General features: G+C 37.0%; 1 protein-coding gene across 2 annotated transcripts in view; it reads left to right on the top strand.

Annotated features, from left to right (window-relative positions):
- The first annotated feature begins 865 nt into the window (after positions 1-865).
- rad50 (DNA repair protein rad50) overlaps positions 866-14372 on the top strand; it is a 124885-nt gene continuing 111378 nt past the window's right edge. The window contains exons 1-3 of one of the 2 annotated variants that reach the window (XM_081727996.1): positions 866-982; positions 6602-6773; positions 9092-9196. In XM_081727996.1, coding sequence (XP_081584122.1) covers positions 6645-6773; positions 9092-9196 — 234 coding nt within the window. In that variant the 5' untranslated portion in view covers positions 866-982; positions 6602-6644. The remainder of the gene's footprint in view (positions 983-6601; positions 6774-9091; positions 9197-14372) is intronic. The other variant, XM_081727997.1, reaches the window with a different exon arrangement.

The raw sequence follows: 14372 nt of genomic DNA, 5'->3' as shown, positions 1-14372 counted from the left end.
GATAGATAGATAGATAGATGAGGAATATAGAACTTCAGGTTTTAAAATTCTATTAAAAGAGATGTTAGGTAACAGTAACGACCGCAGTTTCTATTTTCCGTTTTGAAGGGAGCTTGTAAAGTCTTACTGAAGTGAGCGTTAGCGAATCTTCTACTATTCGACTCGATTGGAATTTGTCTGTCCTACGATTTGTGTTGTGTATTGTGCAGAGAATTTTTAGTTGACTAGTGCGGAATGGTCCTTCTGGAAATGAGACAAAAAATGTCAATCCGTTGATCCGTACCAACCTTCTCTTAAAAATGCGGACTGTAATGCAACGGAAATAATGCAAAAATCAATTCTAATTTCTATGACTATTATCACCAAGTCTAAAAAATATTTTTCTGTTAATGCAAACCAGTATGAAATGTTGTTGAAAATCAATTTAAAGCAAGCAGATTAGCTCTAGAGAATAATTGATATTTTTGCTTGGCACTGCATATGCCAAAAGGATTTCTTTCACATAACACAAATTATGCCATGAAATAAACTCTTACCTTATCAGGTGCCGAATTTGCACCAATCTTCTTTAAATTTCGAACATTGCAATGCGACGCACAAAATGCTAAAGATAATTTTTCTATGTGGGACTATTGAAAATTTTGCTTTACTTTGACGAAAAATGTTACGGAAAGTGGCTAGAGGACCATCGAAACCTTCCTTAAATTTCTGATTCAAGGACGTAATTGGCATCCAATTCAAATTCGATTCCACTAAACTTATTCATCAAATTCGAATAAGCTGAGTGACCTATGTTATGATTCCGTCAAAGTCAATCAGTTTTGTTACCGATGTTCCTTCTGCAGAGGATTCGATTCTTTAGGATGAATCGCCGCGGAACTATCCTCTACTGTAAGTGACATGAGCGCGGTTTTTTGTTTGAAGTATCTTTAGACGAGTGGAAAGATATGAAATAGTTAATGTAGATTAATGAATAGGTTATGTAAGTAATAAATATCCGACCAAGAAACATAACAAGTAATTATATATATTTATTGTGCAGTGTCATTTTAGAATGAATATATATAAGCCAGCTAATTGTATGTGTTAAGTATCTTGTAGGGTTGTAATGTCTCGTGGTCTAACTCAGGCCGAGATAAGGAATATTAGTGTCTCTTTCTGGGAAGTTCACAGTTGAAATATGTTAATCCACTGTGGGAGAGTAATATTTAGAGGGTACTGGTCAAGTTTAGGTACATCACATTCTGCAAATTCCACAGGTAAATTCCAATACCCCGCTTCGAAAGACATGTTTATAAGAAACCAGTTTCGGTGCAGCTTTACTATTCGGATCCAGAGATTGTACAAGGCCCAAAAAATTTAGGGAAGTCTTTAATTTGCCCATTTGTCTAGAACAGAACCCAATGAACCCTACGGGGCTTCTAACCCATTTCTACTCCTACTAACTATGGATCCGTGTAGTAAAACTGCACGCAAATTTCTGGAAGGGGCAGAATTAAATACGTAATGCAGCTATATTTTATGTTTGCAAGTGTAGCGTTACAAGTACTTTATGACATTTAAAATAAGTGGGTAGATATGAAATATGACTGTGTTACTATTTTCCGTCGGTGGAGTATTTTGGCGCAGTGTGCAAAGACGGTATTCTATGTTTACAAGTGTAGCGTTGCTATGTGAAACCATTACAAGTGTTATCGGAACTCGTATCGGCAAGTCTTTACTTTGGGCAAGGCAGTGACAATAATCAATGAATTTGAACCGGTTTCTGCAATTATATTTACAGTTCCCAAGAAGGAAAGACATAAAACAACGTGCCCTGCGGGGCTCTAACCCGCCTTCACTCGCTGACGCTCGCTTGGCAATAATATGTACTGACAGTATATCACTGCCTTGCCCAAAGTAAAGAGTTACCCTCGTATCATTGGGAAAACCCATTTATTTTCACTACTTCTGTTTACACGTTTACTCACAGTCTGACGCGTCAGCGTACCGTCTACGCCCTGCCTAGACTCGGTTTGATTGCTTTTGTGCTTTTTAGTTGCCACCTAGCAAAGATTGATTTGTGTTTTTTATACTATAGTTTTTATGACAATCCTGACGCTGTGTCTATACGGAAATCATGAAAGAAGTGTAATTTTTCAGCAATTAATTATGGTGACCTCTTTCTATTCTAAGTCAGGTAACGTAATGTCGCCAGCGGAAATCGGCTAATCACAAATATTTCTTACTTTCGTGCTTCTTTCCCTCTATCCTATATCCACGTGCATCTATTTAGTATTATTGTGCAATATTAACACCTTCGAAATGTTAAGTGTTGCAAACTAATTTCTACTGAGAAATTACTAAAACAATGTTTCCTTACCTTCTTACTGTGATAAAGGATTTGAATTAAAAATTTATTATAACGTCAATTTTTATTATAAGATGAGTATAAATATCTGTGTGAGTGTATGGCAAAACAACACGAACTAACATTGCCTAGGTAGTTTCTAAAACGCATAGACGCTATCTAACCGCCTCAGGGCAGGCGGCAAACAGGGGATTGTTGAGCGTTAGCGTAGTGATGCGTCCATAGGAACCAGGCGTGTCAACGATGGTGAGTACGCATAAACGAGGATAGTGGGAAATTCTTCATACCGTATGGTGTAAAACACATGTCTTTTGTGTCGCAGGCTGGTTGTGAAAAAATCATTTTTGTTGAAGTTTTTTTATTTAAACCTATTTTGTAAATTTAAATCACATCTTTCTTCTTGTATAATACATGTCACGAATTGAAGAAAAACATTAGGAATTAGTATCAAATGTTAATTATACCACTTCAGTGAAAGTATTGGGGTTGAATTTTAAATTAATCCCCAATGGTTAACCTACTTCAATCCCAAATAATCTTATTTTAGCATTAAGGAAAAAGTACAGGAACGTTTGTCAACATTTTTTTTAAACAAAAGTTATTGATATTTGGCAGGTACATATTTAAAAAAAAAAAAATGGGCGGTCCAAAGATAGCTAGCGGCACGAAATTCTTATAAAATATATATATTTCCGAATTTATTTCTGAATTTGATTTATATCAATGGTGTTTATTTTAAAAATCAAGTGATTTGAATCAATCCACACAGGCGCACGGCTTTGCGATACTTGTGGGATCACTTTGTACACTGTCTTGTCATAGTAATTCTCTCCATCATGTCTTTCTTATGGAGTACTATGTGGTAAAAGGCACATTTTTCATTTCGGATTTCTGTCTTATCGTACATGAAAAATGTAACGTTCCGATATTCGTTAATTTTACAGCCAGAAACATTAAGTATAGGTTGGAGCTATCATTTTTTATACCTCCAACCTTTACTTAATATTGTTTCTGATTGTACAAACGTATTGTGAAACCATGTAACCTATATTTTCAGTTCATTTTACAAATTTCTGCCCTCATAACATGGGGTTATATTCAAAATTTACCCCATTTCAGGATATTTATGTGAGATGCGTCTTCTCTATTACGGTATTACTTTCCGTTCTAGATTTCTGTATTTCCTTCCGTTACATCAGCGTACACGTTCTAGATTGGTTAATAGAACAGGGCTTGAAACAGTGTCATATTATGCCTTCTTGCCTAATTACCTAATATCACATATATCCATGAACTCGTATGGTTCAGAATGTAACTTCGTTTTCCTCCCTACTTAATCCTCTACCTTTATTACTTCTTCGTTCCTCTGATGCTGACATTCCCTCTGATTCTTTTCATTTCTCCGTAAATTTTGCATTTCGAGGCCGCCATCTGCGGCAGTTAACCCTCCAAATCTTTTGAAGACAATAAAAAGGCAATTATTTAAAGAACTATAATATCTCAACGATTACATTGAGTGGTATGCCTTAAATTGACCTACGCGAAGTAAGTTTGTTATATGCGTTGTTTCTCATAGTGCAATATTACGGTAATTGAGCTAACTTTGGAGTATTTTGTACCGTACTATACGAGTTAAAAAATGTTTGTTCTCTATATAAAAAAGGTCAAGTATAGGCACACCACTCGAAATAATTATTGAAAAATTATAATTCTTTCAGTAATTTCAGTCTTATTACCCTCCAAATATCTTAAGCTGGGCTGCATAGCATAACCCCACTTTACATAGACGAAATTCTGAAGGGTGTAGAGTAATTGTTGAAAAACTACAGTTGTTTTACGATTAGCGTATAAATACAGTGTCTGGATGTGTGCCATAGAAACTATAGTCCAAAATACACAAACCAATCAGTGCTAGGTTGCCACTAAAAAGCACGAATGCTATCATGGCGAAGCTGGTGAACTTATGTACGGCCGTGTCCGACGGAGGCAGGCACATCAGCGACGGCGGGTATATGGGTAACCGAGAGTAGTCAAAATATGTGAGTTTTCGCAGTGGTACGAGTTCATATAGCACTAGTAATGGCAAGGTTGTGAAAAGTCCAAGGTTTATTTTAAAACTGAGCTTTATTGTGCAATATCGGGTTTTTATTAAATTTGTACGTATTTTTAAAGTTACATTCCTACTGATTAATGTGGAATCCGGACGACATGAGCTTCCGCCGGGAATCGAGCTCGGGTCTCCCGCGCCAAAGGCTCGTACTTGTTTTCAAGTGTATATAATTTACTTTTTATATAACGTTAGTTGTTAACTTAGAACGGCTTCCGAAATGGTCTCGCTTGGATATACTCATTGTCATTTAATAGAGTTGAATTTCATACTTATGATATAATCATTACGAATATAATCCATTGCTAGTATCATAGGAAGTTATATGATTAATAGCAATACGCTTAACCTTAATTTCATAATCCGCATAAAAACATGTTATCTGGATTAATAGAAACTTCAGAATTACGTCACATCAAGAAATTAAGTTTATTTTTCAGCTTGATAAATTTAATGCTTACTACAAGATATGTTACTTGTGCGTAGCCGCCAGAGTTCCCGTTCCGCTTCCTGAATTTATATATATATATATATATATATTTCGATGTTAACCACTCAGACAACATTGGCTGTACTACGCGCTTGGATCGCATCTATAGAGAATTTGGTGTGATATAATAATCGGTTATTTCTTCTGCTTACCATATCATCATGATTTTTTTTTTTTTTTTTTTTTTTTAATAATGACCCATCTACAAGTCAGTGTTTGTTCAATAAAAGAAACCACGTGGTTAACTCCAACTTCATTTACAATGTATGGTTAATACTCTCCCAAATACAGATGGTGATCAGAAAAATGGAAACATCTGTAGTTGGCAACACGTCAGATGTATGGGTTGGCAATGGTGTCGTGGCGCCCGCATCGCCGGACCGCTGGTGGTGGTGTGTTAGGTCGGTCTCCATACTATGTCAGGCGCAGTGGAACAGCAGTGTCCAGTGGCTGCAGCAGACGGAGGTAGTGTAAAATGGGAGACCTATCAGATTTTCAAAGACGACAAATTGTTGGTGCGCGCTTATGTGGAGTGAGTTTGACGGCAGTGGCTCCTGTGTTAGGTGTGTCACGTGGGACAGTGTCGAAGGTGATGACGGCCTACACAACACACGGGAAAACCACATCGGGGAAGCGGAACAGTGGGCGGAAGAAAATCATGAGTGACAGGTCACGCCGGGTATTAAAGCGCATTGTCACGCAGAACCGTCATGCCACTGCGGAGTAAGTGGCGGAGGAACTCAATCAGCACCTTCCCCACCCTGTTTCGACAATCACAGTCCGCCGCGAATTACATGACATGAACTTACGGGGTCGTGTTGCACGGGCCAAACCGCTTATCAGGGACCATAACGCTTTCGCACGCCGCAAATGGTACCACGACCATGCAACTTGGACCGTTGAGGACTGGAAACGTGTGATATGGTCGGATGAGTCATCCTTCACCCTATTCCCAACCACGGGCCGTGTTTATGTGTGGAGAACGCCCATAGCTTATGATCTGCAGTGTCTCCGCCCAACTGTGAGACATGGCGGCGGCTTGGTGATGCTGTGGGCCGCAAAATCAGGTTTTCATTGGGTCCTGTGGTCACACTTAGCGGACGAATCACTGCCAACGATTATGTCGCAATTTTAGGAAACCACTTGCATCCTATGGTCCAGATGTTGTTCCCGGACAATGACGTCACCTTCCAGGATGATAACGCACCCATTCACACAGCTAGTGTTGTTAAGCGTGGTTTGAGGAACATTGGGATGAAGTTCAACATCTCCCCTGGCCCGCGCAATCCCCAGATCTCAACATAATTGAACATCTGTGGTCCGTCTTGGAAACACGACTCCAGCGACGATTTCCACCTCCATCCTCTCTCACAGAACTGGCCGATGCCCTGCAGGAGGAATGGTGTAAAATTCCACTTGCTACCATTCACGACCTCTATGCCTCCATTCCACGTCGCTTCAAGGCTGTTCTGAAGGCAAAAGGTGGCCCGGCACCATATTAATCTGGTAAGTTGCAATTTCGTTCAGGTGTTTCCATGTTTCTGATCACCATCTGTACTTATATCGGTGAGTACAATTTTGTATTTGTAGTATGTTTGTCGAAAGGTATTATAGAGAAAAAAAAAAATAATTCCTGTGTTCATTTGCCTTACAGATTATAGCCAAGAAAGAACTCGACTTTATCTAAGGAAGTAAATATGTCGAGGATAGAAAGGTTACTGATTCGTGGTATCAGGAGTTTCGGTGCAGAGGAAGGCGATGAACAGAAAATCGAATTTCGTCCACCTCTAACTCTTATTCAGGGCCAAAATGGCTGTGGAAAGACTGTAAGTATTGTAGTAATTAATCGTAGGTACTATGTAATAGGGATTCTAGTTGGTAGTTTTCTGGAGTCGGCAAGGATTAAGTGTGTTGAGTATAATAAGTCTGGGAAGGCGAGTGAGGAAATAAGCCTGAGTGCACGAACTACCAGTAAAATAATCTTGTTCAGGTCTCTAACCCAATTAGCACGATAACTCTAGTGAACGTGTGTACAGGAGGGTCAGCTGTCATTAACGTATAGTTAATACGCCCTTGACTAGTTAAATATTGGTTACACGATTACACTAAATACTTAAAATTGAAAGAATTGTTATATCGCAATTCATATTAGATTATCAAAAGGAAACAGAGCAAGAAAATACAGTTTGCGCCAAAATATACAGTACTGAAATGTAAAGATGAACGAAATTACATTATTATTATCTGTGAGTTTATTTCTCCTCATACATACATACACACAATATTAGCGTGTTGATTTACCACGGTATACGTAATGTAAGTGTTCAAAGTGTGCTTCGCCTCGCTGTAGACAGTGTTCATATCGTTCACGCAGATTCTCAAACATATCCTGAAACAAAGGTTGCTGCAGACTCCTGTAAATGGAGTTATACGTACAGTACACTACCAGAACGGCGAATAACAATAGACAACATAACTGTGTTACTTGGTGCCGTCTTATTAAACTTCTCTCGGAATTGTTCTGCCACTTTTTTCAAACTCAGTCCGCCTTCACGACCGCTGCCGTATTAGCGGAAATAATGCTCAACTATGAATAGTTTTTCCTTCCGTCAGGAGACCCATTTCCAACAACAACTGCACAACACAACTTCCTTTTCACTACTGCGAACATGTGCAGCTGGAACCATACCCCGTCGACAAACTTACCCGCGCGAATTTCAGTACTGTATATTTTGGCGCATACCTTATTTCGAAACCATAAAAATTAAAGTCACTTTGATTTGTTGAATTTTCTTAAAAGCTGGCAGATAATATTCACTATTTGTATTTACCTATCTCTTATTCCACCCCTGGTTTTAAATTTACAACGTATAATGTATATGTAATATCTCCAGTTTTCGAGACATTGTTTGTTTGAGCACTACAATTAACTTGTTCTTAGGTAGATATTAGGGCTTCGAGCGCGCGGTAAAGTATGGTGCGCAAAATGTTCTAGCAACACTTTTCGATGTGTGTTTAAAGTGTGTGCTACCCTTAAGAACCAACTCGGGATCTTCAGCACCCTCAGCTGTATTAGTAAGCAGGTCAGTCGTACTTGATACAATGTTTCTCCTTGATGGCCTTCGTCAAACGCTCTTTTTATACAGCATAATACACACAGTTTACGGTTTCATCTTTTTTAGGTACTCAGCCAGATAACACCCCTCACATTCCAAAAGGCAGCAACCATTACCTTGGGAGCTTAGGGACAGACTTGAACTTTTTTTGCGGGGGGGGGGGGAGAGGTATTTCCATTGTTTTGTTTTGTCACGTTGAATTCTGGTTGAAAGCAATGGACTCATGCTTCGTTCGTCCATGGTCAGAAAACGTTCGACAAATGTCACAGTACCTGCATCAAGGAGGATCAGTTTTGCTGTAGACATGACGTGTCCCTTGCCTTTGAACATTTTCGGGGACCACCGATTTGAAACTGTGCATGTCCAACACAACTGGTAGTGTATGTATTCCTGGGATTATGCCCACCTCTGCGTTGAAACATTCTGTTACTCGCTTGTTTGCCATGATGAAATCCTGGACTGCTGTCATGTTTTCCACCGTAGTGGCTTTACTGGCTTTCCACATTGTGAGGGACATCTTGGACATAGGTTTACCCTTCTTGAATTCTCCCCCCCCCCTTTTTTTTTTTAAAAAAAAAAAAGGTGGAACTGGATGAGGCATCCTCCACCAATGTTTTCATCATGTCCTGTAGAGTCCTGTCATTTATACCCTTTTCCAGCAGGTATTGCATCACCTACGTTTTTTTAAGTGCGCACTTTTACTGCGATCTTCAATATCTGAAAGGAAGAAAAACCTAGTAGTACAACATTTGGTATAGGGGCTTACAAAGATATGTACTTTTAATAGCTAATTTAACATTCAAGTATAAAATATTCTCTAAAATTCAGTGTTCTGTTGAACCGAGCTGTTTATTTTCTTTCGTATTCATTACTCGGAATCTGATACTCAGTTTTGTTCATGTATTTAAACGTAGAAGCAAGTGTGTATGTGGATTTTTTTTTTTTTCGTTAAAATTTCTTTAAAGTGTTCTTGTATATTTATTCCATTTCTTATCTGTGATTCATTATATTCCGTACTTAATTTGCAGACTCTGATTGAAGCATTAAAATATGCTACTACTGGTGACATGCCACCAGGCACGAACAAAGGACAGTCATTTGTACGTGATCCTAAGTTGTCCGAAGCTGTGGCGGTGAGTATATTTTTCTCTCGATCTACTCAGGTTATAAGTGTACTTTGTGATTAGGCTTCAGATTTTTAGGTTCCAGAAATTCAAGGATTTTAAAAGGTGCATTTTAGGATTTTATAGTTTTTCAGAAATGTTGTTTAGGATTTATTTTTACATTACAGAAAATGACATTTGAGTACATTTGATTATATTTTAGTATTTTCTTAGTTATTGTACACTTCGAAACTTATCTTTTAATACTAGTTTATTACAACAGTGGCGGCGATTGGACGTTAAAAGTGGGGGGGGGGGCAAGATATGATCTGAATATTTGTATATCAATGTTAGTTTTCCTGGTTGTTTCTAACACTTTGTTTGACGAAAGGTTGTATAACTAATAGGATAGTATCTTTTTCAGCTAAAATACCGTATATCGTGTTTCATATTTCATTAAGTAAATTGACAAGAGCAACGCACATTAGGTACTAATCATTGATTCCTTGCTCGTGAACATCTTAAAATTCTGTCTCGAAAATTGTGTGATCAGATTATTTAATAACATATTTGCAAAACAAATAAATAGAAAGGATATTATTAATCATACTAATGAATAATTAGGCTTGTTTTGTAGAAGTTAATTGAAACTGGGGATTAATAAACAACTTACATTTTTAAGTCCACACTTGCCATTAAATGTATGTTATTACTCTTAGAAAATGAAAGACAGTAAATACTACAAGCATATGCTACGACGCAAATGTAATATTAATTCCTTTGAACTGCAATTCCTGTAGCTGTCTTAACTCCATGAGAAGACAAATAACCAATACCCACTTACGCAACGACAAATATTATATGCTAACATATTTTTCTATGAACCAGTAATATATGCAAAAACTTTACATTTCCAGATGAAACTATATACTCATTTTAAATTATGGCTTTTAAAAAGTAAATTATTGAATTTCAGTCAATCAACTACAGCATCATCCCTATTTATCCTAGGATCATGGTTCGTACCTCATTCTCTTCAGAATAGAACAAACTTTCAAACGGTTCCATTTACGTTTTCCTATCATGTTCATAAGGCGGAAAATTTTGAGGGAAATCTGGATTTTTTTCTGATTTTTTCAAACTTTGATCCCCTCTGGACCCCCTATGTTAACGCACAGATCTCAATATTAACTGAAAAATATGAAGGGGTTTACTAAATGTGAATAAGCAAATTTCAAGCTTCTATCTTGAAAACTAAGTGCAGGAAAATGTTTACCAATGAGCTAAGAACATTACCACCAGGGTTGATATGTTTAAAACAAAATGTTTAAAACAAGTGTTTAAAACATGTTTAAAACGGGGGCTGTTGTTTTATTCAGTTTGTTTTAAACGTTTTAAACAAATTGTTTTAAACGTGTTTTTTTTCGATGCTGGTTGGACATGTTTAAAACAACTTAAAAATCATATTTAAGAAGCTAATTTAATTTTCTAACAAACAACCCATCCTCCGCAGGATTTGTGCATGGAGTAAATTACAAGCAGAGTAACAGCAATTACTGAACGAAATTCTGCACATTAATGTGCATATAACTAAACCAACAGAAATTCAAGTGAAGTATTTGAACATTTCTTAATTTCCAAGAATAACGGAGGTAAAACACACTATACACTATTCTAAGATCCAAATTCACAAATTCAAAACTTGGGTATTTTTTTTGATCACTATCATTTCCATAATAATAACAGTTCTCACGTTATAAGCTAGAAGAAATGCTCTGACAAATACAATACAACTCATAGAAAAGAGCAGTGACTAGCCTACAAGGAGCAAATGACATTTTAACTAAACAGTTTTCAAGATACATCTCTATCTGCAACATGGGTAACTAATAATGATTAGTATCTACGGCATTAACAACACAATTAACTCTAGACACCCGCCAGGAATTTTAACAAAATGGTAGACTCTCACGTTCGGGGCTCTGGTGACTCCCCCTAATTATCACAGAGTCATGAGTTATACACCATTGGAAAGCTTATAGACCACAAATTCCAACGAAGTAACATTCGTAAAATTCCCGCCGTATTCGTAGAAAAAGAACAGACATAAAAATCATTAAAAATATGAAAATATTGACTTTGCGGGGTCCTGGCAACCCTTGCAGCCACCCTACGCTGACAAAATGATGCTAATGTGTAGGCCACATACTTGTGACAATAATATAAGAAATGGTAGCCATTGCTGCCATTGCGTAATGAATTAGTTTTATGTAGGAAATATTAAAAAAATATATATATGCGCAGAAAAACATTCATTGAATTAGACATTCTCTCTCCCCCCCATTATAGTACCATGTCCATATGCAAATCATTTTTGCTGCACACATCATGTATACGAACAAGAATTATGCTTCTAGACCACTTCAGTGAAATATATCTTGTGTTATATGGGACCGTCCCGAAAATAAATGTAAATTAACCAAATTTGACCCCCCTCTTCCTCTATAAACAACAAGTACACATACAGGTTATTGTCATGTAGGGGACTACTTCATTGCTTCACATACCAATTTTTATGCATGTACCACAAAGGGGGGAGGAATACCCGCCAAAACCTGACGAAAAAAAATTGATGAAAAAAAAAACTTCATCCTCCCTCTCTCGGCCGTACATACGTACCCCCTATATACATAAAATGCAACTGACGGAAAGCTTTATCCCTCAAAAATACTTTGGTACCAAATCATCTTCCTAGCTTAATTAAGGACTGAGCTATTGATGTTTGTTGTAAAAATAAATGTAATTTACGTCAAAAAACTTAAACTCCAAAAATTGGCTAACTTTGGTCCCTCCCTGCTCCACCATATAAGCAAGAAGTACAAATACACGATATTACCATGTAGTGGCCTACTTCATTGCTTCACGTAACAATTTTTATGAATCTATCCCCCAAAAGGGGGAATGGCCCCCCAAAAACTGTTGAAAAAACAACAACAACAACAACAAAAAAAAAAAAAAAAACGATATTTATCCTCCGCCCACATACATAAAATGCACACAAGCAAAGCTGCATCTTTCACGAATAAATTGCTACCAAAACCATCTTCCAGGCTTAATTTGAGGTTTAAGACTGAGCCATTGAGGTTTAAAGCCCTGACACAGCAGTTGCGTCAATGGGAGTTTAAAGATTAAGAATGCAGACGACCAGTAGAACGTAACACAAAGAAACTAAACTACATATTCTGTGAACAGAGATCGGGAAAATCCCGATTTCTTTCTCCGGAATTGAACATTTGGGCGGATCGAGATTAGGGAAGTTCCCGAAATTTGATCTAGCGGTTGAATATAGATGGCAAGCAGTACCTAAGAGTGTAAAAATGTGATATATATACCTATTTAGATTATTGTTGTAAACAAAATAAACATTTTAAACATGTTTTCTTTGTTTAAAACAAAGTACTTTGTTTTAAACGTTTAAAACGTTTTAAACAAAAAAAAACATGTTTTAACATAAAAAAAAAACATTTTTTTTTGTTCTTTTTTAAAAAAAACATGTTTTTTTTCAACCCTGATTCCCACAATGCCCCAGATGTTCCAGATGTAATATAAAATTTTCCTGAGACATCCCTATTTATCCTATGATCATTGTTCGTACATCATTCCCTTCAGAATAGCCTATTTATCCTATGATCATTGTTCGTACATCATTCCCTTCAGAATAGAACATACTTTCAAACAGTACCACTCACATATCTCCATCCTGTACCTGAGGTGGGAAAATCATTTAAAAAATGGATTATTTGTTTAAAAAATATTCCTTCCTTGTACTTTTTTGCCCCTCTGTACCCCACTGCTTTAACGCAGAGATCTGAAACAAATCTGAAAAATATTAAGGGGTGCACTAAATGTGTGTGCAAAATTTCAATCTTCTAGGTGCAAAAGTAAGCCCTGCAAAAAGCAATAAAAAAGTCATATAATTTTTTTTTTAGTTATGACGTCATCACACTCTACGTCTCGACTCAGAAAGGCGCGAAAGCATATGTAACGTGTTCTACAATGTTTTCCAGGCTTGAGAAAAAAACAGAAGCAAAGAGCTTTTTTGGTACTTTTTTAAATCGAATAATGAAGATTCTAGCCTATCACCGAAAAATAGATGATATAATTAAAAAGTTACGTGGTCACTTCAAAAAAGTGGGGGGGGGGCAACTGTCCCCTCTTGCCCCCCCTAATCGCCGCCCATGCTTTAGTACAAGCAACCATCTTGTACGAATAAAAATATTAATAAAACTTCCCTCATCTACAATCCTTACTGATAATTGAAATTTGGTACATCATTTGCAAACTTAGACTCACACTAAGGAAGAACAGGGTTCCTATTGGTCATGGAAATCAGGCAAAATGGTGCAGGTCAGGGAAAGTCAGGGAAATTTTATAAAATGTATTTTTTCGAACATTAATTGTGCACCAATTTCAGCTTAGCCAACCATTAATGGTCACAGTATGGGACGTTGCTAAGATTTTTATGGGTGATAAGTGGAAGGTACGTATGAGCAACTGATTATTATTTGTCTCTATGGAATATATGTTCTCATATATAGATATTCACCGTTATTTATTCCTTATTTATACGTCAACGTCATCCGACACCTGTCATGAAAGTCAGGGAATTTCCTGCCAAAAGTCAGGGAAATAGATTTCTCCAGATCAGTAGGAACCCTGAAGAAAGTATTTTGAGTTATTGTGTTTCCGACGCTTTTCACGTTACCGAATAGCACAGACAAAGGAAGCACTTCACTTTTTCTGGAACGACATTGAAGAACAAAATATTTGAAAGATTCTATAAACAAAGCCTGTTTATAGTTACAACAGATCTAAAATTTTTACTTTAAAAAATGTTTGCTATATTTGAAATGTTGAACAGTAGAAATGAAATATCACTTCATTTTCCTAGAATAATACTGAGGAAGAAAACATTTGAGTTACTGTGTCCCCGGCGGTTTTCACGTTACTAAATAGCAAAACAGAGGAATCATTCGTTTTGCAAGACGTGATATAAGAGATGTATTCATAGTTGCTACTTTCTAGGAATTCCACAGAAGATTTTTCTGGACATTGTCTGCACGAAGAACGTTGGAAGTCTATTTGCATGAAGTCAGATGTCCTTGTTCATCTTCGCCCACCACAAATTACAAAGGAACATACTGCA

Source organism: Thermobia domestica, chromosome 10, assembly GCF_964235325.1.
Source record: "Thermobia domestica chromosome 10, izTheDome1.hap1.1, whole genome shotgun sequence".
Lineage (NCBI taxonomy): Eukaryota > Metazoa > Arthropoda > Insecta > Zygentoma > Lepismatidae > Thermobia > Thermobia domestica.
The sequence above is the reverse complement of the archived record's forward strand: the minus strand, read 5'-3'. Positions and strand labels throughout refer to the sequence as shown.